Genomic DNA, 24,098 nt, shown 5'->3' on the forward strand with positions numbered 1-24,098 from the left:
AACTATTAAAAGGGTAAAAATGTAATAACATAATATAGAAAAAATCCATATATTTTATATTTAAATATATTTTTGAAGAATTATATTTAAACATTTATTTGACGTGGGACAGATGGTAGAGTAGAAGGTGCATAATAGTAATGCTAAAGTTTTTTACATTAACAATAATGCTCGTACTAATCGAGTATTAATAAAGAAGAGAAAAGAGAAACATGGAAAAAGAGCATAAAGGAGGAAAAGATTAAAAGCTGTGCCAGGGAAGGGTAAAAGAGTGTAGGGAATATGAAAAACAAGAAATAAATATGGATCTTTCTTTCTCTCAGATGAGTTTCCGTATCCTAACAATAAAACATCTTAAAATCTAACTTTGACCACCCTCTCTCTCTTATTTAATGAAATTAATAATACAATAACAAACACACACTGTTCCATTTCTTTCTTTCTTTTATCAATTCCATATATATATATATAGATTGAGTGGTTGGATCCTCGCTTCGTTTTTCACTCTTTTCCATCTTCCTCTTTGCCTTTGCCTTGACACACGCAAACTCCAAGGGATCGGACCGCTGCCGATCTTCCATCCTACGGTTAGGCCCTTTCCTTCTTACGTCACTCTCTCTTTCTAACCCAACCTCCTGCTCTGCGCTTTCCATTCTTTTTCTTAATCTCAATCAATGCCGCTCTTTCTCTATTCGCTTTTTCCAGTTTTTTTCTTCTTTTTTCATACAACCATTTCCTTATTATCTCTCATTCTCCCATTTCACTAATTTTCTCTGAATCATTGTTTCCATTAAGTGCTTTCTATTGTTTCCTTTCTTCTTCTTTTTATTCCCTTTTGAAGATAATATTTTATCTTTTTAATGCTGTTTTGATTACATGCAATAGAACTTTTTGAGATTTGTTTTTTCTTTTTTAAACCAATTCAGTTACGGGTTAATTTTATTTATGTACAGTTTATTTGCTTGCTTAGCTTAATAATAAAGGATCCGTTACTTTTTATTCTTCAACTATACTAATTTTGTTTTTGTTCCCTTTTAGAACTTCCAGTCTTACATCATGAGTTTGAAACTGTTATTTATTTGTGTTAAGCCCTACAGCAGCTCTATTTAATTTATTAGAACAATAAAAAAAGGTCAAGCAACTATTGTTGATCAATGGCTTATTTATTTATATTTGATTTGGTTTATAAGTTTAATTATGAGTTGCATGTGACTCAAGTTTTACTCTTGTTCCCAAGCATTTCTGCTTTCTATGTTTCCCGACTTAAGAGTTTGTTGATTCTGTATATTGAAAGTGATTAATTATTATTCTTTTCCCATTATCAGAATGGGATTTGGCTTTTCTTCTTTTTCTTCTGCAGTGCATATCGAATCCTTACTGGGTGCTATTCCCTTTGGTCATTTATTTATAGTCTGCTTAGATTTCAATATATTAATGCTTTAGTAGAGTTCTTATGAATGGTATTTACTTTTGTTTTCTAAAGTGTAAGAATTTGTGATGTAAGCTGTTTGCTTAGTTATGGGTTCATCATTGTTTGCGTTCTAAGTTTTCTGAGACATAAATGCCTAGTTACAAACTATTCTTTTTTAAAGAGATTTTGTTAAGGTTGAAATCTCTCTTGTGGTTATGAACGTATGGTTTAATGATACAGAAATGTTTCAATTTTAGTTCCATGTGAGGAGTATTTAATGCTCCTTGGTAAATTCTCTTCTCAAACCAAGTTTTTTAGAGGCACCTTAAAGTTTGGATCCTTTTTTATCTTGTCCTGCTATTGATTTTTTTTTTTTTTTTTGCTTTTTGATGATTAAAATGACCATCAGCTTTGAATACTGTAAGGCTAATAAGCAACTATTTTGATAATTATGTGGTAGATAGATTGCAATGTAGAATAGCACCCTTTTTTTTGTAGGAAAGTGGATTGTCACATCATATGAACTGGTGTTGCATATGAGATTCAATCCTTGGCCAAGCTGTAGGGACCATAGCTTTAGAGATGGTTTACTGGTTTGCTATCATCCTTAATAAGATTGTTTTTGACATCTTTCCTTACACCAGTGTACAATTTGTTTTGCTTAATTGGTTTTGCATTTTACTCATTCCTGCCCAAACATGTGGGTTGTCTTTGGTCATTCTGGAAATTCAATGTCTCCATTAGAATGCTTGTAGCTTTTGTAGTTACCAAATCTTCCCCTGCAGTTATGACAAAAAAGCTGGTTGCGCTACCTCAAAAATGTTACCAAAATTTTCATTTGTATGAAGAGAGATCTATATGTGTCTTCACCTATGAAATTAATGTAAATGTTTTAGTTAACATGGAACTTACGTTGTAACTGTATATTCTCCCCTTGAAACTGCATGAGTTAATGGGAGGCAACTACCTTTTTGTATTTTTGAGAAACATTGCTCATTAAGAAATAGCTTGATATCTACTTTCGGGAAACACCCACTACAAGTTTCTAAAGAGAGAGAGAGACATATGTCCTTGATGATACTTGCTGAATGTTGAATTATATCTTGGTATCAGACCTAATGAAAATCCTTCCCAAAGTTTTTTTTTCTTTTTCTTTTTTCTCTTAACCATACGAAAATAGAAATAAAAGTGTCTTTTGGTGGTATATATATCTCTGATGATAAGAGTTCACCATCTCTTTTTTTAAAGGTTACTTTTTTGAAGATATTTTAATGCATATTCTAGTTTGCACTCTTCTTTCTCATAAAGTTGGTTAATGATAGATATGGCGAATGAATTTATTATATTCATATTCATATATGCTGTCAACACTCTTTCTTTAGTATTGTCTGCGGTACTGCTCTTTTTGCATGTGTAACTTCTTTGGATTAAATTTTCTCTTACTGTTATTTGTAATATTGTCATTTTTTAAATTTCTCAAGCTCAATTCCCTGAATCTTACTTCTATTGTTGCACTGCAGTGTCTTTTTGAAACACTGAGAGCGTATGGAATCTAATGGTCATAGGAGGGTGAGGCGAAGGGAACATCTTGTCCGAGAAAATGGGGATACTGGTTTATCATATTCCATTGATGAACTGGATCCATGGACTGCATGGGCTTATAAACCTCGCACTATTTCATTATTATTCGTTGGTGCATGCTTTCTTATGTGAGTACACTGTTTAATATTTACTTCCTCTTAGCTTCAATTCAACCATAAAATTGTGCATTTCCCCCCTTGTTAGGTTAGCATACATATTTATGTTGTTAGTCATTTATCTTTCCTTGCATCTTCTTTCTGTCCGGGAACTTCTATATTTCTCTTTGCAATTATGCTCATGTTTTTGTTGCAAATGACTGTCAATCTTTTTTGGTTATCTTCAACTGTATGGTTGTCTGTGGGTCCTAATTGTGGAACTTGTTTCTGTTGCATGTACGTATGATCTGTAAAAGGTTTCCTAAGTAAAGGTTATTTCTTAGTTCCAATTAGTTTTTCTCCTAGTCTCCATCCCTTGTAGATATTCCTGAAGCTTTTACAGTGTCACCAACATGTCCAGTGAATCAAGGTTTTGAGTGAGGGATGGGGTCTGTTTTCTCAAAAGGACACTGTTGGTCACAATGATGCTATAGTGTTGGAAGTTATTTTAATAATTTAAATCTCATGGCAACCTACATATTTGTTTTGCATCTATATTATTGAACAAATATTATGCAAATATAGTGGTTTCTGTTTTCTATTTCCATTTTGTCTAGTAAAGTATCTGAACTGTAAGGCAAACCTTCTTTGTATTATCTGTTTGGCTAAATGTAGCACCCTGAAATTATACATTTTACTTTCATTTAATATGAATGTAATTTCTTATGATAGTATTCTATAAATGTTTTTTCCAGGTGGAACTTGTACCATGTCCTTAAGTTGCACCCTATTTTTAGTTCTTTTACTTATGATACATGGCAGAAAACCATAGAGAATATGAAAAATTTTCTTTGTTTTATTTAAAAGAATGAACCTCATTTTTTTTTCTTTAGTTCAAAATTCTCTCAATTCTTATATTACTATTTATTTATTGTCTGCATATATCTTCCAGTTGGGCAAGTGGAGCCCTTGATCCTGAGAGCAGTGAGTCTGGCGATCTTGTAACATCTGTAAAAAGGTTCCACCTTATTTCTGATGGCATTTTACTGTCATCTTTTTACTTGCTAACACATTTTTAGTTTTTGTTCACGTGATTGTTTCTGTAGGGGTGTATGGGCAATGATTGCAGTTTTTCTAGCTTATTGCTTGTTGCAGGCTCCTTCTACGTAAGTTAATAGTTTGATTTCTTCTGTAAAACTTGTTATGTTTAACTGTTTTTCGATGGATTCTCTAATTTTTTTTTTGTCTCTCTAAAGATTTGCTTGTGCTTTCTTGTTATCTAGTGGTATGAATAGATTATTTTTAGTCACCTTGGTCTCTGTAGAAATCACTTTTAAAAATTTGGGAGTCCAAATGCCTGTGAAATTGGATAGGCTCATCGCTTTGTATAAAGTAACATGGAGATGGAGTTAAGTATCAAACGAGTCATCTCATTATCTTGGCTTTCAGTCCAATATTATATTTTCCTGTCTAGTTGGACCGTAAAAGCCTCAGTTATGTTTATCAACATTTTATGATTATGCTGGCTGGAGAAGATGGTGAAAGACATCTATGAATTTTGTTTATGGATACTTATAAAGTTTAATCTTTGTTCCTTCTATTTTAGTTTTATTTATTTATTTTGGTTGTGTGTGTGAATCTCTGTTTTAATCTCCAGAGTTTCTTTTTAGCATGGTTAGAGGACTGCTTGTTTTATTTCTCTAGAAGACTAAAGATCATGATTTTAACCTCTTTGTAGGGTCCTTATTCGGCCACATCCTGCAATTTGGCGTTTAGTTCATGGGATGGCTGTTGTTTACCTTGTTGCACTCACATTTTTGCTTTTTCAGGTTAGTTTCCTTACGTTCAGATTTCCAACTTTATCTATACTGTTTGCCCATTGCAATGCTTATTCATTTATATTGTATGTGCATATTTTTGGAGGAAATAGGTGCATATTTATATTCATCTATATTAGCTTTTTTATGTGTTCTTGGCTGTACTGCACCTGGACTCTTTTAAATCTTATGACTCATGATTGTTAGAGTAACTGCCACTCTAACACCCACGTCACAGTTTAAAGCTTTTGTCTTTTGATATTGTTAAGTGCTAACATGTCATCAGTTAAATAAACACTCACATACAACACACAAACTGTCATACATAGTTGAATATATAATTGGTGATAGTTACTCTCGACTCTGTTTTCCAGAAGCGTGATGATGCTAGGCAGTTTATGAAGTTTCTCCATCCTGACCTTGGTGTTGGTACTGCTTTTGACTCAAAGTCTTCTAGTTTCATGCTTGTTCTGCTATTATTAATATATATTGAAGTTTCTTGATTATTGTTTGCATCTTCATGCAGAGCTTCCAGAAAGATCCTATGGTGCTGATTGTCGCATATATATTCCTGAAAACCCCACAAGCAGGTTTAAGAATGTTTATGTATGGATCTTCTTGCTCCACTTGGCTTTTGTATTTTATTCTACTTCTTTTACCTCTTTTTCTGTAGTTTTTTTATTTATTTTAGTTGTATGATTGAGCCTACTATATGTTTCTTGATGTAAATTATGTGAATATATGTTATTTCGTACTTCTAACTTTTGTTATGCATAAAAAAATATTTCTAGGAAACACTATTTGATGAATTTGTAGTAGCCCACATCTTTGGTTGGTGGGGCAAGGCCATTTTAATCCGCAATCAGCCACTTCTCTGGGTCCTCTCAATTGGCTTTGAGTTGATGGAGGTTAGTTTTTTGAATGGACACACATTGTTTTTCCTTTTGTTCTCTCATTTCTCCTTGCACGTCCTTGCTGTCTGTTTTGCATCGATAAACTAACTACTATGATGGCATATACAGTTTACCTTCCGACACATGCTACCGAACTTTAATGAGTGCTGGTGGGACAGCATTATTCTTGATATTTTGACATGTAATTGGTTTGGTAAGATCCTGCATTGCTATATCTGTTCCCCTTTGTATTTTTTTGTTCTTTTGTTAATCTTTGTGCTGTAGGCTGTAGCTTACAGGACTGTCTGCTTTTAAATCATAGAAGTGCGCTCAAGCAACTGAATAATATATATAAGCTGATTGACCTGGTTTGGGAATTCTCTATTTTTAGTTCCATTTTATATCTATTCGAATGTTTGTTAGAAAGTTTGTCCGTGATTTGATAAAATAAAATAATTTCTAGTTAGGAATCATATTTTCTGCTTTGATATTTTAAAGTAGGAAATTTCCTCCAATTCACACTAGTTCTGGGGTTCCCAGCCCCCATTATTTTGGTCATTATTTGGTTTTGGTTGTATGATGAAAATTTTGCTGCCATACTATTTAGTATTTCTGGTTCTGCTGATTTTTCATGTATTTCTTGATGCTTCTATGACAAATTCATAAACTGGTTCACAAGGTTGCGATGTATTAACACTTTATCCATTACTAGAATAGTAGAACTGATGCACACCGACCACATCAGTGAAAGAGGAAAGGCGGTATTTTTTTTCATGGTAAAAAGGTAGTTTTAACTGAACAAGAGGACACGTGATTAAAAAAGAACTTAGATCGGATCCCATTCATGGTACCTTAGGAAGGCAAAATGATTGAATAACTAGTATTATTATTTTTGGTGAGCTGTATAACTCTTATTTTAATTATGTTACTTTTTTCTTAGATTTTTATGTAATTTTAATATCCAAGTTTGTGTTACATAACCCTGTGACACAAAACTGTTACTCCTTGAATATAATAGTAGTATAAATATGGGGTTGGGAACTCTTTTGTAGACCTTAATATGATAGTAGTTGTCTACTTCACTGTATTATTGTGGTCTCACGGGCTAAGTCTGCTCTGCTTTTTGTTTTATTAGTTGCTGGTGTGGAATTAATGAGTTAATGATTTTTCAGCCTATCTTGTCAACATATTTGATTTGCTTGTAGGTATATGGGCTGGAATGCATACTGTTAGGTACTTTGATGGGAAAACTTATGAGTGGGTTGGTATAAGTCGCCAACCTAACATTATTGGCAAAGTATGTTCCTTGCTGTGTAACTACTTTTTTATAAATGTTAAAATTGCAACAATAACTGTGCAAATTATTTTATATATATTTTCAACCTCCTGTTTCTCATATTTTTCACTTGGCTTGGGTTAACCTTTTAAATGCCGCCTTGTTAGAATTTTTGAATCTTTCGTAGGGCAAATATAGTTCAAAATTTTCCAAGTCATGCAATGGTCATTGCTGTTTGCTGTTGTCAGGTTAAACGAACTTTAGGACAGTTTACACCAGCACAGTGGGACAAAGATGAATGGCATCCGCTGCTTGGTCCAATGCGTTTCGTTCAAGTTCTGAGCCTTTGCATTGTGTTTTTGACAGTAGAACTTAATACATTCTTTCTGAAGTTCTGTCTGTGGATTCCTCCTAGAAACCCTGTGATTGTGTATAGGTTGATCTTGTGGTGGCTAATAGCAATACCAACAATTCGTGAGTACAACTCGTACCTCCAAGACCGGTACTCTCCCTTTCTCTCCATTTGTTTTGGATGCAAATATATATTGTGCCAGAAAAATGTTTGATGACCCCAATGCAGAAATTTCTTGTCTCACTTGAACACTTGGTCCTTTTTGTCTTTCTCCTTCCTTCCAGGAAACCTGTGAAAAAAGTTGGAGCATTTTGTTGGCTTTCCCTTGCAATTTGCATTGTTGAGCTTCTCATTGGCATCAAGTTTGGACATGGTATGTCCGAAATCCCATACATAGATAGTGTTTGGATTATGTTAATTGTTCCTAAGTTTTTATGGTATGTCCGAAATCTCATCAGGTTTATATCCAAAGGCGATGCCACATTGGTTGGTAATATTCTGGTTGTCCATTGGAGTGACACTGGTTTCATTCATTCTGATTTGGTCATGGAAACTGCAGCGCAATTTTGGCAAAAAGAGAAGATAGTTTTGGGAAATGCAGTAATACTATTACACTATTCTTTGGCTGTTATTTAGTACTATCGGTATTGTATTGAGGTTTGTAAATACCGTGTATCAATCACTTCATAAATTGTATTGTAAATGCTTATTCTTAGTCTTAGTCAATAGGCAGTAAATCACAGATTCAAGTTCTAGTTCCATGCTATTTTATTCTTTCATGTAACCCTGGATGGTCAACTAGTGTGACCGAGAAAAGCTCACAGTTTCACCAATGTCAAAGTGCCAAAATTTTCCCACACTTCATAAAATGTTTCAGACTAAATAATACCCTCTTCATTATTTTTCCAAATTTGTAAAACCATTTTACTATGTAGCTCCCTGCCACTTTTAAAAATAGTTTATAATTTTTATACAATTAATAAAATAAAAGTAAAAATAAGAAAACAGAGTGGGCAGACTTGAAGGACGGTGTGGCTTTGAGTTCTAATTAAGGAGCTCTTTCTACATAATCCCACTACTTTGTTCACTCTTGTTTCCACTTAGTTTTCCCTGAACTGAATACCAGCTCCTCAAGATGGTCTCACATCTGGGATATTGACCAAATTAAGCCTGATGCCCTTTGCTTGATTAATTATTTCCCTCCTGGTATCTTTAATTAATAAATACTATTATTATGTTATTATAATTGTAAGAGGATCCACAAGTGTTAAAGACCCGTACAAATCTTTCTATTCCACCTGGTCCGTCCTCTGACTATCTCTTCATTTTGAGTCTGGAGGAGATGTGTATATCCGTACGTCAATACGTTGATGTCCGGGGAGCCCAGGCGTCCATTTCCTCCCACCAACACCTTATTTGTAAGTAGATTCTGTTGCACTCCATTTGCGAAACTTTCATCTTCATCTGGTTGGCAGAGTGATTGAACTACTTCTGAACTCCCACATTCCCTTCTATATTCTAGTATAATACTAGATAGCTGATGACGCTCCAAAAACTTGTCAGGGATTGTCTGCACCAATATATACAGTGATGAATATCAACTAGTTGATTTAAGGTAACTACGGTTACTATAAGATAGGCTGTCTTTTACCTCCAGCATCCATCTTACATACTTCACATTATTTACATGCTGGTTCATGTCCAAATCACTCCTCTTTGGCTACAACATGATGAATATACAGTTAGTCTCTCTCTGCTCACCTGTTGAAGCATAATTGTAAATTGTACCTTCAAGTCAGAGTTCACATGTTTTGCTTTATCATCCAACTTGACAATTTTGTCGGGAACAGCTTCGTTGATTGCTTGTTTCTGTATAAACCAAGGAGAAATTTCATCTCTCACTTCATCCGGCATCTTTGAGAGTCGCCGTGTTTGCTCGTTCATCATTACCCAAGTGCTGTTTCATCATGCATGCATGCATGCATGTTTTATTTATAAACACACAAATTAAGGAAGGGATGGTAACTTTGGCTGCAAGCATACAAGTATAATACCTAGTGGCACGTGCGTAAGTGCTGCCGGAGGCTTGACTCCTGATTACCCAGTCTCGCCTCATCCCATTCTTCCCTGATGCTCCAACCCACGTGTCGATTTCGATTACCTCTCCCCTGAGCCAAGTACAATTGTAGTGCTTATGTAAGTACTCTAGTCTGTAAAATGTAGGCCAGGGCAGGAAGAGCTAGATGGGGTGTAATTTAATTGAGATTAATTATTATTTTATTATCATCAGAAACGCTTTTAGCACGAGTGCATTATTTTATGATGAAAAGGCTGACCATATGGGATAGTGATCGATTTGGACGTGCATTCTTGAGACCACCCAAATGAGATTGTTCCTCATCATTCCATGTGTGGCCCCAAATCCATTGCTTAGAAGTCCAGACATCCACACATGATTTAATGCTGTTTCCTACATGACAGTAGTATGTATTTTTGAATATTAAAAATTAATTATTCCCAAGCCTTAAAATGTGATTGAAAAGGACTTTGGTTGAAAGAGCAAAGAAGCATATATATATATATATATATATATATATGCATACAATTAGTTTAATTAATCACCTGGAAAAGGTTGAGGAGGCTTTCCAATGTAGCAGTTTTATCAGGGCCAACTTCGTAAGAGCGGACGACTACCGTCTGTTTATACCCAACTCCCCTTTCAGTGATGAGGCCTTGACGGTATGGATCAACCAGCTGCTTCTGCCTCGGAATTCTCTGCCGAATCTTCTCTTCGCTTATGTGCCCATTTTCAAGGAACTGGATAGCACTGAGTGAAGTGGAACCTTCTTTTACATCAACTTCATTCAATAATGTATGATGCTTAATGGGCCTCCTTGTACAACTACTCCCATTAACGTTGATATTCACTCTGTAATCTCCATGGTTTTGAATATTACCATTCGAACTAGAACAAGTGATGGAAAAGGAGACTGGACAAGAGAAAGTAAACATTGCTTATTTTTGTCTGCCCTAGGTGTGAAAAAAGTTTGGAACAGAGTAGGTGCCATTGAAATACTTTATAGCAATTTCTTGGCGGACCTTTTCAAGACAGATTCCCGGCATATAGAGAACAAAGCGTAAGGAGCTTTGTTATAGTAATTCTCAGTACAAAGAGAAGACACCCATTTGTCTTATTTTGTGTCTGATGAGATGAGTTCCAACAAATTTAACACCCGCTGCATCATCCTAGGATCCATCACGAATGCTTGGAATGACATTCTTCTATTATATTTATGGTGCTTTTCGAATAGGCCATATTTGTTGTTCTATAGTTTGTCAGGTTCCAATGAAGAATCTCATGTATATGCCATATTGCAAATTAGACGAAGAAACAAACAAGAAGTTGCGCAAGCTTCGACTCTGATAGAGGTACACAAATTAAGGGGGTGTTCTTCGCCATCCTATTGATACAATGTTAATTTCTTGGGAAGCATTAGATCCTGATTCTCAACAATTACCATTGTAAACCTCATTTAATGTGTAAATAAGATTTTCGGATTAAAATTTTTTTTATGAACCGAAGAGAAATTGTTGAAGTCAGCTCCCATGCAGCAGTAACCAAGGTGGCCATGCAGGGAACGTACAGCAACAAGCAAACTGAAACTTGTTTTGTTTCATTTGGTTACTCCAATGAACATTTCCTATTTTAGTTTATTTTAAACTTAGTAGGTAGCTGCATTTTGATGTAATTAGGTGTTGATTGACTGATAATTCAGCAATACAACTTAAGCAAGTCAAGTTAACAAGTTTCAATGTAATCTAGTGGTGTTAGGTAGTTGATTAGGTAAAAGCTTATTTGTTTTGAAGTTGACTCACTTATGTAAAGGCTCAATGCCTTATTTTTCATTTTTATGATAATTGATCAAGTTATTCTTGATTCAACACTCTCTTTTCTTTCTTTTTTTCCACTCTCCAAATTCTGCTCTTCATCAATTGTTTCTTCTGCAAGTCTCGAGTCTTGCTGTTCAAGCAAGACCAAAACAGCTTGCTACTGCCTTCTACACCAACAGAAATAAAGAGAGTAGAGAGAATAAATAATAAAGAAAAATGAGGAGCAAAAGAAAAAAAAATATTTTTATTGATTAATATGGGAGTTTTATAATGCTTTTTCAAAGTCTCTATTTGTAGAGATAAGAAGTATAAATGAAATAAAACTACTTCTAATAACTATTAGAGTCCTAAGTATATCAAATTTATCTTGATTTTGATGGACATCCTCTTAATAATAAAATATTCATTACACTCTCTTGGATATCCATTGGTAGATATTGTGTCTCATTAAAATTTTACTAAGATAAAAACCTGTGGGAAAAAAATTCCTAGTGGAGGAAAATAGTACACATATCTATGATATGCATAACATGTTGCCTTATTAAAAACCTTACCAAGAAAATCCAATGACACAACCTCAATTAAGGGAAAAATAGTACAATACCTATTTACTCCCTCTCATGACAACATCATATGATATCTATAACACCTCTAACTTGTATCTGTCGCTGGAATAGGGTTATAGAGCATTACCGGACAAACGGAATATTAAACAATTCAAATCATATATTAATACAAACATAATCAAATTTCACTCAAATACATCCATAATGTCTCTTAATCGAGCCTTCGAGGCCCTAAAAATACTTTGAAAATAGTCCGGGACTAAATTAAAAACATTTGGAAATTTTTGGAAAAAGCTAAAAAATTTGAACTACAGGAGTCACACGGCTGAGACACACACCCGTGTCTCAAGCCGTGTGGACATTCGAAATAGGAGCACACGACCGTGTCCCAGCCCGTGCCCGTGCCCGTGTAACTCACTGACTTGGATCACACGTGTAACACTTCAAACCCGACCTAGACATTATGGCCAAATCTGGAGATGTCACAAAGAAGGGTTTAGAGAACAGAGTTATTTCGATAAAGCTTTGTAACCCATATTTGTTCATAGCTATCACTGAAAACGTTATTTAATCAATTCATTTGCCCAAAACATGAATTACAGCTGAAGTATTAGAAATCGTTATGTTTTAAAAATCTCGTTCGTATTTTCAGAAAACTTTTGTTTTAGTAAAAACCATGTTTTTAGCCAACCATCGCAAATAAAGAATCAAATCAAAAATCCCAATCCAAAACAAACCAAATAGTCTAGAGAGTCCGTTAATTACAAAACTCCTAGAAATAATCAATAACTAAATAAAAACCATTATTTATAGTCAGTTTGCAAACTTGCGGTCACCGTGAGACTCCGCTGCATCGATCTGCCTACGTCTGTGGATTACCTGAACAAATCAGACAAACGGATGTGAGTTTTCGTAAACTCAGTGTGTAACACAACAGAAATAGACATGTTATTCATACAGAAATCATATATATAGTCAGATTCAGATTTGGACTTAAGTTCTTTACAGATACAAATAATAGAATCAGAAATGCAGAACAAATATACAAAATCCTACCCCCATCCTCTACACACCAACTCCAACCATCCCATCATACCATGTGGGGTTAAAAAAACACCCACCTATCCTTACACACTATATAGTGTCGATACGATACACAACAGATAATATGCAGTCAAGCTGCCAGAAAATAGGCAAAATGTCACCGTACAAATCATTTCCTCCTCATATATGATCCCCACCCTAAACATATATATACAAAATATCATGCTAAACATGCTCGCATACAGATAACATATATATTTAAAAGAATAGTCAGACATTCATAACAGTGTCCTACTCAGAGTAGACTATTAGGATATCAGATAACATAATTTAGGGTTTTGTTATCCTTTACCGACCCTACGGTAGGCCTACAGTCGATCGGAGCAACCTGTGCGACACAAGGAAAAATTTTAGAATTATGGGCCCACTTGCCCGTGTAGGCCCACACACTCTACTTGGCCTAGCCTGTGTGGCCCACACGCCCTACTTGGCTTAGCCTGTGTGGCCTACACGGCCACACCAACACCACTACATGGCCGTGTGTTGCGCACGACCATGCATTCGTCAAACACACGGTTGTGTCTCGCACAGGGCCAATCACACGGCAAGGCACACACCCGTGTGGCGTTGACAGAAAACTTTTTTGACTTTCATCGAAGCTCGATTTTCTGCATTTTGGAAACACACCTGTTATGATTTTGATGCGAAACCAGCCTCGAGACCACCAACACCTAAAAACAGAATCCCAATGCCCTATTAGGAGATGTTTTACGAAATCAATAAAAATAAACCGAGCAACGCTCTAAACTTACCACCGCAAAGATGACTACATGCGAAAGTTAAACCGTTGAAGCGAAAACCACAGATTCATCGTCTTCACCTACACAACTGTTCACAAAATTCAAATTCCCTACAACTACCATCATGCCACAAAAACGAGAATAAAACGAAAAACTTAACGAGATCGCACGAAGGACAGAAAAGAAAAAGTAAACCGATTGAAAGAAAATGAAAGAAGAAATCAAACGTAGATGATGAACAAGAGAACCAAACGACAGAACCAAAGAGGGATGGCAAAGAACTGACGTCAAAAAACTTGGAGGAGAGAGAACCGAAAATTTTTTTGAAAACAAAAAAATAAGATCAGATAATCCCTCAAATCCCAACTTCCTACTATCATCTCAACCACAACTACCCACTCACTCAGACTCCCAATCCCATCCAAACTCTTTCAGTCAATCGAGGCAAAAATTAATACCCACGCTCACGCAGGGATTCAAACACAGGACCTTCCACACACCAACTCCCTACCACTCGAACCAGCAGGCTTATTCTGATATGAATTAACAGACAATTTTATATAAACCCTCTCAACAAAGATAAGGCTAGGATTAGAAAAATAACAAAATTCGTTAAAAGTGGGACTTGAACCCAAGACCTCATACACTCACCCAGAACACTTAACTACTAAAGCAGATACACACTTGTATTAATTTTTACAAAACAAACTTAAAAACATTCAGGGCGTTACAACTCTACCCCCTAAAAGAAATTTCTACCTCAAAATTTACCTGATTAGAATAGATGAGGATACTGCAGACGCATCGAGTCCTCAGGCTCCCACGTGGCTTCCTCCGTGTTATGATTCCGCCACAGAACCTTAACCAGCGGGATGAACTTTCTCCTCAGAACCTTAATATCACGATCCAAAATCTGAACTGGCTCCTACTCAAAGGTCAAGTCCGGTCTAACCTCAATCTCCTCAACAGAGACAACGTGGGATGGGTCAGACATATGCCACCTCAATATTGAGACGTGAAACACATCATGGATACGATCCAACTCTGAGGGTAGCTCCAACTGATAAGCGACCCGTCCCACATGCTTCAAAATCTGATACGACCTAATAAACCTAGGGCTCAACTTGCCATTATGACCAAACCTCAGAACTTCTTCCACGGAGAAACCTTAAGAAAAATAAGTCACCCACAGAGTACTCGATATCTCTTCTTTTCAGATCCGCATAAGATTTTTGTCTATCAGAAGCCGCCTTCAGACGATCCCGAATCAATCTAACTTTATCTTCAGTCTCGAAAACCAACTCAGGACCTAAAACTCGACAGTTACCCAATTCAGTCCAACATAGCGGAGTACGACAATTACGACCATACAAAGCCTCTTAAGGTGCCATTTAGAATCTAGACTGGAAACTGTTATTGTAAGCGAACTCAACTAGCGGCAGAAAATCATCCCAACTACTTCAGAAATCAATCACACAACTCCGAAGCATATTCTTCAGTATCTGAATCACCCTCTCAGATTGACCATCGGTCTGAGGGTGGAACACAGTATTAAAGTCCAATCTCGAACCCAGAGCCTCATGCAGTTTCTTCCAAAACTGAAAAATGAAACAATGATCCCTACCATAAATTATCGAAACAGGAACCCTATGCAGTCTTACAATCTCAGAGATATAGAGCTTCGCTAACTTTTGTAGAGAGTACTCCATCTAAACCGGAATAAAATGAGTGGACTTGGTCAACCGATCCACGATGACCCAAACAGAATCCTTCTTAGTGAGTGTCAAGGGCAACCCACTAACGAAGTCCATCGTCACTCGTTCTCATTTCTATAAGGGAATCTTTACAGGTTGTAGCGAACCCGAAGGTAACTGGTGCTCAGCCTTAACTTGCTGGCACGTCAGACAACGAGCAACAAAATTTGTAACCTTACATTTCAAATCCAACCACTAGTACAGTTTACAGAGATCCCGATACATCTTATTACCACCGGGATGCATAACATAAGGGCTACTATGCGCCTCCCTCAGAATTGACTGTTTTAGATCAGAATTATTCGGTACACAAACTCGACCTCGAAAACATAGAACACATCTTTATTTAGCCGAAAACTAGAAGTACTGCCGCTCTCAATCTGACGAAACCGTAAACCTAGAGACTCATCCCCTAACTACTTATCCCGAATCTGATCAATCCAAGTCGACTTAACTTGCAACTCGGCTAATAGACCTCTATCATTGAATAGATTAAGACGAGCGAACATCACTTTCAAATCAGTCATTGCTCTACGACTAAGAGCATTGGCCACCATATTGGCCTTACCAAGATGATATTCTATTGTGCAGTCATAGTATTTAAGCAACTCTACCCATCAACCCTGCCTATGGTTCAACTCATTCTGAATTAAGTTTAAAACTCGAACCTAATATGATTTAAACCCGAATTAAAAGCCCGAAATTCATAATTACCGTCATAATCTCGTTCAAAAATTCTGCTTACACAGTCTTCACTAAAACGGTCATAACTTGAGCACCCAAACTCAAAATTGAGTGATTCAAAATGCGTTTCGAAGCTAAGAGACAGATCTTCAAACGTCATGAGACATTTCAACCCAAAAATTCCAGGATCCCATCCAAAAAGTCATCGCAAGTCTGCTGATTTCCCAAGCCTAAAAATTGGCAGTTTTGATGATTGGAATCTAAAAAATTTCACCCCAATGTGGGTCTCAAGACACAATTTCAAACCCATAAATGTGATGGTTCACACTACCTCAGGGCCCAACAACAATGTCAAAGGCTAAGCAAATCAAATCAGGACTCGATCAAAGACAAGGTTTGAAGATGAATCTTTTTGAGGAAAGGAAGAATGATATATGCACGAATGGGGTGAAATTTATTAGATTCTAATCATTAAAACTATGAATTTTTAGGCTTGGGAAATCAGTAGACTTACGATGACTTTTGGATGGGATCCTGGCATTTTTGGGTTGAGATGTCTCATAGCGTTGGAAAATCTATGTCTTAGCTTCGAAACACATTTTGAATCACTTGATTTTGAGTTCGGGAGCTCAAGTTATAACTGTTTTAGTGAAGATTGCGTGAGCAGAATTTCTGAACGAGATTATGACGGGAATTACGAATTTTGGACTTTTAATTCGAGTTTAAATCATATTGGATTCTAGTTTTAGACTGAATTTTTATTATATATGAGCCCAATATTATATTTGTCAGATCTTATTATTTTATTATTATTTTACTCCAAATTTTTTATAATTATTAAGTATTGTAAGTTATTTAGGAGTTTTATGTTAACAAGAAAATTTAGTTTAAAACTACTTCTTGTTTAGATGAAATTAGAGTTCTAGTATACTTAAAAGTTTTATTTAGATTTATTTAGCTAGCTTATATATAGACCTTTGCATTGTATACAATTCATTCAATTCATTATTATTCTATTTCTCTATTGAGTTAATAAATTCTCTCTGGGTTTTTCCTTTTAAGACTTTCTCGTTAGTTTATTTTAGAAGAGTTTTAACAATCTTTTTAGATTGTGGAGATCATCTTCAAACGCCATAAGACATCTCAACCCAAAAATGCCAGAATCTCATCAAAAAATTTGTCGCAAGTCTACTGATTTCCTAAGCCTGAAAATTGCAGTTTTGATGATTGAAATCTAATAAATTTCACACCATTCATGCATGTATCATTCTCCCTTTCCTCAAAAAGTTTCATCCTCGAATATTGTCTTTGATCGAGTCCTGATTTGATTTGCTTAGCCTTTGACAATTTTGTTAGGCCTTGAGGTAGTGTGAACCCATCACATTTATGGGTCTGAAATTGTACCTTGAGACCCGCATCAACGGCGAACTGATCTATATACTGCTGAAAAACTCAATTCATCAGATCCATGAATGCAGCTGGAGCATTCGTCAAACCAAAGGGCATAACTAGGAACTCATAGTGCCCATAACAAGTCCTAAATGCTGTCTTATTGACATCCCCTTCCTTAACTCTAAGCTAATGATACCCAAAACAAAGATCTATTTTTGAGAATATTGAAGCTCCTCGGAACTGATCAAACAAATCATCGATCCTCAAAAGTGGATACTTATTCTTCATAGCCAGTTTATTAAACTGCCGGTAGTCAATGCACATCCTCATGGTGCCATATTTTTTCTTAAAAAATAGAACCGGTGCCCCCATGGAGACACACTAGGACGAATGAAACCATGATCCAAAAGCTCTTGAAGTTGAGCCTTAAGTTCTACCAGCTCTTTCGGTGCTATACGATATGGAGTGATGGACACCGGAGCTGTACCCAGAAGAAGCTCAATGCTGAACTAAACTTCACGATTCAGAGGTAAACCTGGTTACTCCTCTGGAAAGACATCCAGAAATTCCCTCACTGTTATGATATCCCTGACAGAAGAGTCCTTAGAAACAGAGACACAGACGTAGGCCAAATACGCCTTACACCCTTTCCGAACCAAGTTCTCAGCCACTAGAGCGGAGATCACATTAGAGAAGTAATCTCGACGCTCACCAATCACTACTATCTCCTTTTCATCCTCGGTTCTTAGAACAACCCTCTTACTCGCACAGTCCAGACTAACTTGGTGGTCCACCAACCAATCCATACCCAGAATTAAGTCGAACTCCCTAAACGGTAGCTCCATCAAATTTGTCGAAAACACAATCCCTTGTACTTCTAATGGTACATTCCTATAAAGTTTTCTAACCTGAATAGATTGCCCCAACGAGATTAGTACGATAATCTCACTAAAAGTACACTCCACAGGGATCTCCAAGCTTTCGGAAATACTACTACCTATATAGGAATGTGTAGAACCTATGTCTATGAGAGCAGTATAAGGAACACAAAAAATAAATAATGTACCCATGATCACATCAGGAGCGTCTCTATCCTCTCGACATTGAGCAGCATAAACTAGTGCATGCTGCCTCGCCTCAGTCTGATTAGCACCTCTGCCCGCTGCTCTTTGTCCTCGACCCATACGATTACCACCCCTAGCTGGTTCACGGCCTCTAGGAAGCTGCTGAACTACCCTCTGAGGCTGTACAGAACTCGACCCTGAAGTTTGCATTAGATCAGCATGCTGTAGACACTCTCTAATCCGATGCTCCAAAGACCTACACCTCAGGTAAGCCCCTAACCTCCTCCAACACTCGCCTGGATGGCGCTTACCACAATCACCACATGGTTGAATCCTAGTAGGAGTAATAGGAACCCTCACTCTAACAGGCCTATCAGGTCTGACCTATTTCTTAGGCCTCTAAATAGAACTAGAGGGCTCCAAATCCCTCTTATTCTTGCCTCTCTCACGATCCCTATTTTGGCGCTCCACGTGCTTAACCTTCTCGGCGATCTTCGTCTTATCCACCAGAACATCAAACTCGTGCTCCTTCTGCGGAGCAATTAGTACCATCAGATTATTCGTCCAGTGGTCCTCAAAACGGACGCATTTCTCATACTTAGATGCCACCTTGCCTCGAGCGTAGCGGCTCAAGCTCAGAAACTTAGCCTCATACTCGACTACAAATTTATCACATTGCCTGAGATTCATGAACTCATGCCTACGAGCATCAACATAGCTCGCACCCACATATTTCCCCTAAAAGGCAGTCTTAAAGTAATCCCAGCTTAGATGGTCCCATTGAGTACCCTTTTCAACCGGCAACCACCACTGATACGCCTCGTTGTGAAGCAAAGAGACTGCACCCTTTAGTTTATGCTTAGAAGTACAATCTATATCGTTTATAATCCTCTCAGTGGCCTCCAATCAATACTCGGCCACAGTAGGGGCAACTCTAGTGACACTCCTAAATAGCTCAGCTCCATTAGACCGGATTCGTTCAGTTGCCAACCCACGGCCCGCAGATCCAGAATGGGGTTTAGTGACCCTCTCCAACACCCTCAACATGGCTTGGGACAGTGCGTCGTCCCCAGTCAAACGGCTTTGAGACCCAGTCTTAGGTGTCTCACTCTTGTCTAAGTTTGACATACTACCCAAAGAGGAAGACTCAGCTCGTGCCTCCCTACGACCCCTACCGCGTCCATGAATACCATGACTGCGAGTTTCACGAGCGCTCATCATAAATTTCAAATTTATCTACATTATAAAATTTTATATATCAGTTCCAGTATTTATTAGCAGATATTTTATGCGTAAATTATCAGGAGTTCAGAAGTATTCCAGAGGTTTCAGTTTCTAACTAACTCAATACAGTTTAAAAAAGTACTAATGTGTTTTCAGAAAGTTCTATCTAAGTTTAGAATTATTTACAGGATCGGCGCCGGAGACTCGGTGTACCACTTACTTACTCAGAGTGATATTAAATCATTTGAAAACCGGTTCTTTTGAAACGTAATTTTGAAATCCAAAATTCATAGCCCCAGTTTTACAACCTGGCTCTGATACCACTAAATGTAACACCTCAAACCCGGCCTAGACATTTTGACCAAATCTAGAGATGTTACAAAGAAGGGTTTAGGAAACAGAGTTATTTTGATAGAGCTTTGTAACCCATATTCGTTCATAGCTATCACTGAAAACATTATTTAATCAATTCATTTACCCAAAACATGAATTACAGCGGAAGTCTTAGAAATCATTATGTTTTAAAAATCTCGTTCGTATTTTCAGAAAACTTTTGTTTTAGTAAAAACCATACTTTTAGCCAACCATTGCAAATAAAGAATCAAATCAAAAATCCAAATCCAAACTAAACCAAATAGTCCAGAGAGTCCATTAATTTTAAAACTTCCAAAAATAATCATTAACTATCTAAAAACCATTATTTATAGTCAGTTTACAAACTTGTGGTCGCCGTGAGACTCTGCTGCACCGATCTGCCTAAGTCTGTAGATTACCTGAACAAATCAGACAAATGGATGTGAGTTTTTGTAAACTCAGTGTGTAACCCAACATAAATAGACATATTATACATACAGAAATCACATATACAGTAAGATTCAGATTCAGACTTAAGTTCTTTACAGATACAAATAATAGAATCAGATATGCATAACAAATATATAGAATCCTACCCCCATCCTCTACACACCAACTCCGACCATCCCATCACACTATGTGGGGTTAAAAAAACACCCACCTATCCCTACACACCATATAGTGCCGATAAGACACATAATAGATAATATACAGTCAAGCTGCCAGAATATAGGTGAAAGGTCGCCGTGCAAATCGCTTCCTCCTCATATACGATCCCCACCCCAAACATATATATACATAATATAGATACAGAATATCATGCTAAACATTCTTTGCCCGTGTGGCCTGTGTGTCACACACGACCCCACACACACCCATCATATGATCGTGTGTTGCACACGGCCTACTACATGGCCGTGTGGCGTTGACAGACCCATTTTTTGGCTTTTACCAATCGCCATTTTTTGAGTTTCTCGTTACACACCAGGCTCAAATTTGATGCGAATGCTCCCGCAAGATAACCAGAACCTAAAATTCATCCACTACCACAGAGTATCAGTTTGGTCTAACTTCTACTATACAACCGGCACACACTCACAGAAGCAAAAATTAACATACCTCGCTCACACAAGGGTTTGAACACAAGACCCTAAGGCAAGCTAACACCATACCACTTGAACTAGCAAGCTCATTTTGGTATGAGCTGACCGAAAATATAACATAAGCCAAGGAACAAAAATAGAAAAATTTTCAACAGTAGGACTTGAACCCAAGACCTCCAACACACAGTAAAATCACTTAACTACTGAAGCAGATACTTAATTATGACAAAATTCATAAAAACAAGAATAAATAAATCAGGGCGTTACACAACCAATTTTTGGGTTTTGGTTCTCGGGTTCAATTTTCGATCTTGAGTCCAATTTTCAAATCCAATTACCTATCGGGCTAATTTTCTGATTTGAAAATTAATTTTCAAAAACATCATATTTATTTTAATCAATTTGATTAATTTAATTTTGCTTGACCAAAATTAGTTTTCCAAAAAATCACTTAGATTTTTGAATTAATTTTTAAAGAAAATTCTTTAATGAAATTTTTTAGTTGAACATTTCTCACGATTACTTAATTTAATTCCACATCGAATAAATCAACTCAATTAAATTATTTCCAAAGTCATAGAATTTTCTTTTAATTCAAATGCAGTTCGATCGAGCTTTTCTTGAGCTAGCGGAGGGATCAATCGGACATTATATAATTAGGATCGAGTAATTACAATTATATCCAGAAGTATCGTTCTAATAATTCACAATTTATTTAATCATGGAGTCAATCCACAAGAAGTACCATGATTGAAAACTCCTTATTGTATACTCTTTACGAAAGCAATTCATCCAACTGCGTTGTCTAATGATCTCATCATGTGTGTGTTACCCCCATATGATATCATTGATTTTTTTAAGTTAAATTCATGCACTTAATAAAATCTTATTTTATCTCATTGTCACAATTGTGTCTTCTTAATGATTAATATGACCACTGTCAACAAATGACTGTGATAAATTGCTCATTCGAGAACAAGCAACCCGCGGCCACGTTCAATATTTTTCAATCCATACAATGCTAATGAGAGGATATCGTTAACTCTTTTATCGAGCCATGAAGTCCATTGTTGCTAGTAAAGCCATGCCATACACAAGTCATGTACCCAACATATTAGCTATCGACTTGATCATCGTTAGAGTATAAACCTCCACTTATATCAAAGAACATGAGTTACATACACATGGTCAGTGATAACTTAGGATTTAGGTAAGTCATACCATGAATGCCACAAGTGAATTAATTCACAGCAGGCTTCAGAACTAATTTAATTTGGGTCTAGTCTAATGTATCATTCTTCTAATGAGTACATCTATGTCTCTACTCGTGGAGCGAACTGCTCCAATAACCAAGATTAGTCATCCCCCTAATTAAAATTGTAGATGAAATAATAATTGTTCTATGTATTTGAATCAAATGCTCACTTTGACTCTTTTACGAGATTACAACGAGATTATATACTCGTTTAGATTATCTGCTGAAGTAAGTTATCTTTTTGGCTATGTAAACATTCTTATAGTGCCACTTATCATCAACTTGAACTTAGGCAGTCCATGAACTAATATTTGTTTGTCATAATTTCACTATGTATGCAAAACATGAAAGACAAAAAAAAGAAAGATATAATAGTGAAATATGAAATTAACCTTTTATATTTATCCATCGTTCAAATACATAGAAAATAGTTATATGGTTAGTACAAAATGAACACATTTCCTAACACAACTTAAACATATACGCACATTTAAAATTTTAAAACGGTTTGTATTTGACTCTAACCAAAAACCAATTGTAATAAGGAATATTTATCATAACTTATTGGCATGATGCGTACAAGTGTCGATTCATGTAAAATATCATATCCTTATACATGTATATAAAAACTTTTCTTCTCAAAAGATACGATTTAGCTACTAACTGGAGGGATTGAGTCATTAATTTTGCTAAACTATTTTATACACAAACATCAAGCTTTGCGATATTTACTTGCACCAACAATCTAACATATAATGATCATTGAAAGTCTGAAAAATAAACTCACCAACATTAGCAAGAATTGTCTCGATTGCATGATCTAAAAGTTTTGTTCTTAAACAAATATTAAACAAGTAATCTTGCAAACTACAAGTTGTGCGTTGATAACTCACATGTGATTATCTTGTAGATGCATTTACCAAAATATAAAAATATCCAGTTATTGGATACATGAACCCATATTTGTTTCACAAATGCAAGAGATTCAATATCAACTTTTGCTAGTGAGGTTTAATAAATCTTTTTTTAGAACAAGCAACACTTGATAAATTAAGAATATTCAAATTCTTCAATAAATATCCATGTAAATTCTTATTTTGTTGCATCATTATTGATTGTGATGGTCTAACCGATTATGCCAACTAATTAGCATATTTGGACTAATAAGCTTTTGGTTTACTATGCATATGATTCGACGATACTTATGTAAATTTTGGTTTTGCCATATCATATGATTTAACCATTCTAATATATACATAGTACCAATTGTTAGAGTATGCCCAAAGTCCAATCATAAGATGATTGTAATAACATACTTATTTTACCTCGTTATTAATATAAGACATATTTTTACCATTATTATTTCAGTTTATTTTTGTGTATATAAATAAACTATTTTATAATAATGTCCTGAGAATAATATGATTATTCTTAAAAGGTCTTTAGTCTAGTATTATTGTGGGCTTGGACAACAATAATGCATTAAAACTAACGTGTACTTAATTGATGATAAAGTGTTGTCATTGACATGAGATGTCAAAA

General features: G+C 36.0%; 2 protein-coding genes across 2 annotated transcripts; one reads left to right on the forward strand and one right to left on the reverse strand.

Annotated features, from left to right (window-relative positions):
- The first annotated feature begins 397 nt into the window (after nt 1-397).
- LOC105764255 (CDP-diacylglycerol--serine O-phosphatidyltransferase 1) lies at nt 398-8,184 on the forward strand. The gene is made up of 13 exons (XM_012582776.2): nt 398-587; nt 2,932-3,120; nt 4,040-4,105; nt 4,194-4,253; nt 4,826-4,916; nt 5,279-5,333; nt 5,431-5,510; nt 5,696-5,812; nt 5,927-6,011; nt 7,003-7,094; nt 7,322-7,575; nt 7,710-7,798; nt 7,884-8,184. Exons 2-13 carry the CDS (start codon nt 2,957-2,959, stop codon nt 8,009-8,011), a joined length of 1,281 nt encoding a protein of 426 aa, XP_012438230.1. The 5' UTR covers nt 398-587; nt 2,932-2,956; the 3' UTR covers nt 8,012-8,184.
- A 125-nt stretch (nt 8,185-8,309) lies between these two features.
- On the reverse strand, nt 8,310-10,437 carry LOC105764256 (palmitoyl-acyl carrier protein thioesterase, chloroplastic). The gene is made up of 6 exons (XM_012582779.2): nt 10,048-10,437; nt 9,762-9,895; nt 9,480-9,593; nt 9,214-9,382; nt 9,077-9,145; nt 8,310-8,995 (listed from the first exon to the last, which is right to left on the reverse strand). The coding sequence occupies exons 1-6, from the start codon at nt 10,435-10,437 to the stop codon at nt 8,693-8,695; spliced, it is 1,179 nt and encodes a 392-aa protein (XP_012438233.1). The 3' UTR covers nt 8,310-8,692.
- Nucleotides 10,438-24,098: the final 13,661 nt, after the last annotated feature.

This window comes from Gossypium raimondii, chromosome 12, assembly GCF_025698545.1.
Source record: "Gossypium raimondii isolate GPD5lz chromosome 12, ASM2569854v1, whole genome shotgun sequence".
NCBI lineage: Eukaryota > Viridiplantae > Streptophyta > Magnoliopsida > Malvales > Malvaceae > Gossypium > Gossypium raimondii.

Bases quoted from the DNA above. Each gene is read 5' to 3' on its own strand.
- LOC105764255 (XM_012582776.2), top strand. From the start codon at position 2,957: ATGGAATCTAATGGTCATAGGAGGGTGAGGCGAAGGGAACATCTTGTC. The intron at 4,254-4,825 runs GTAAGTTAATAG...ACCTCTTTGTAG, and splicing joins TTGTTGCAGGCTCCTTCTAC to GGTCCTTATTCGGCCACATC. The intron at 7,576-7,709 runs GTACTCTCCCTT...CCTTCCTTCCAG, and splicing joins AACTCGTACCTCCAAGACCG to GAAACCTGTGAAAAAAGTTG.
- LOC105764256 (XM_012582779.2), bottom strand. From the start codon at position 10,437: ATGTTTACTTTCTCTTGTCCAGTCTCCTTTTCCATCACTTGTTCTAGT. The intron at 9,896-10,047 runs GTGATTAATTAA...ACTGTCATGTAG, and splicing joins GCCTCCTCAACCTTTTCCAG to GAAACAGCATTAAATCATGT. The intron at 9,594-9,761 runs GTCAGCCTTTTC...TACTTGGCTCAG, and splicing joins ATCGATCACTATCCCATATG to GGGAGAGGTAATCGAAATCG.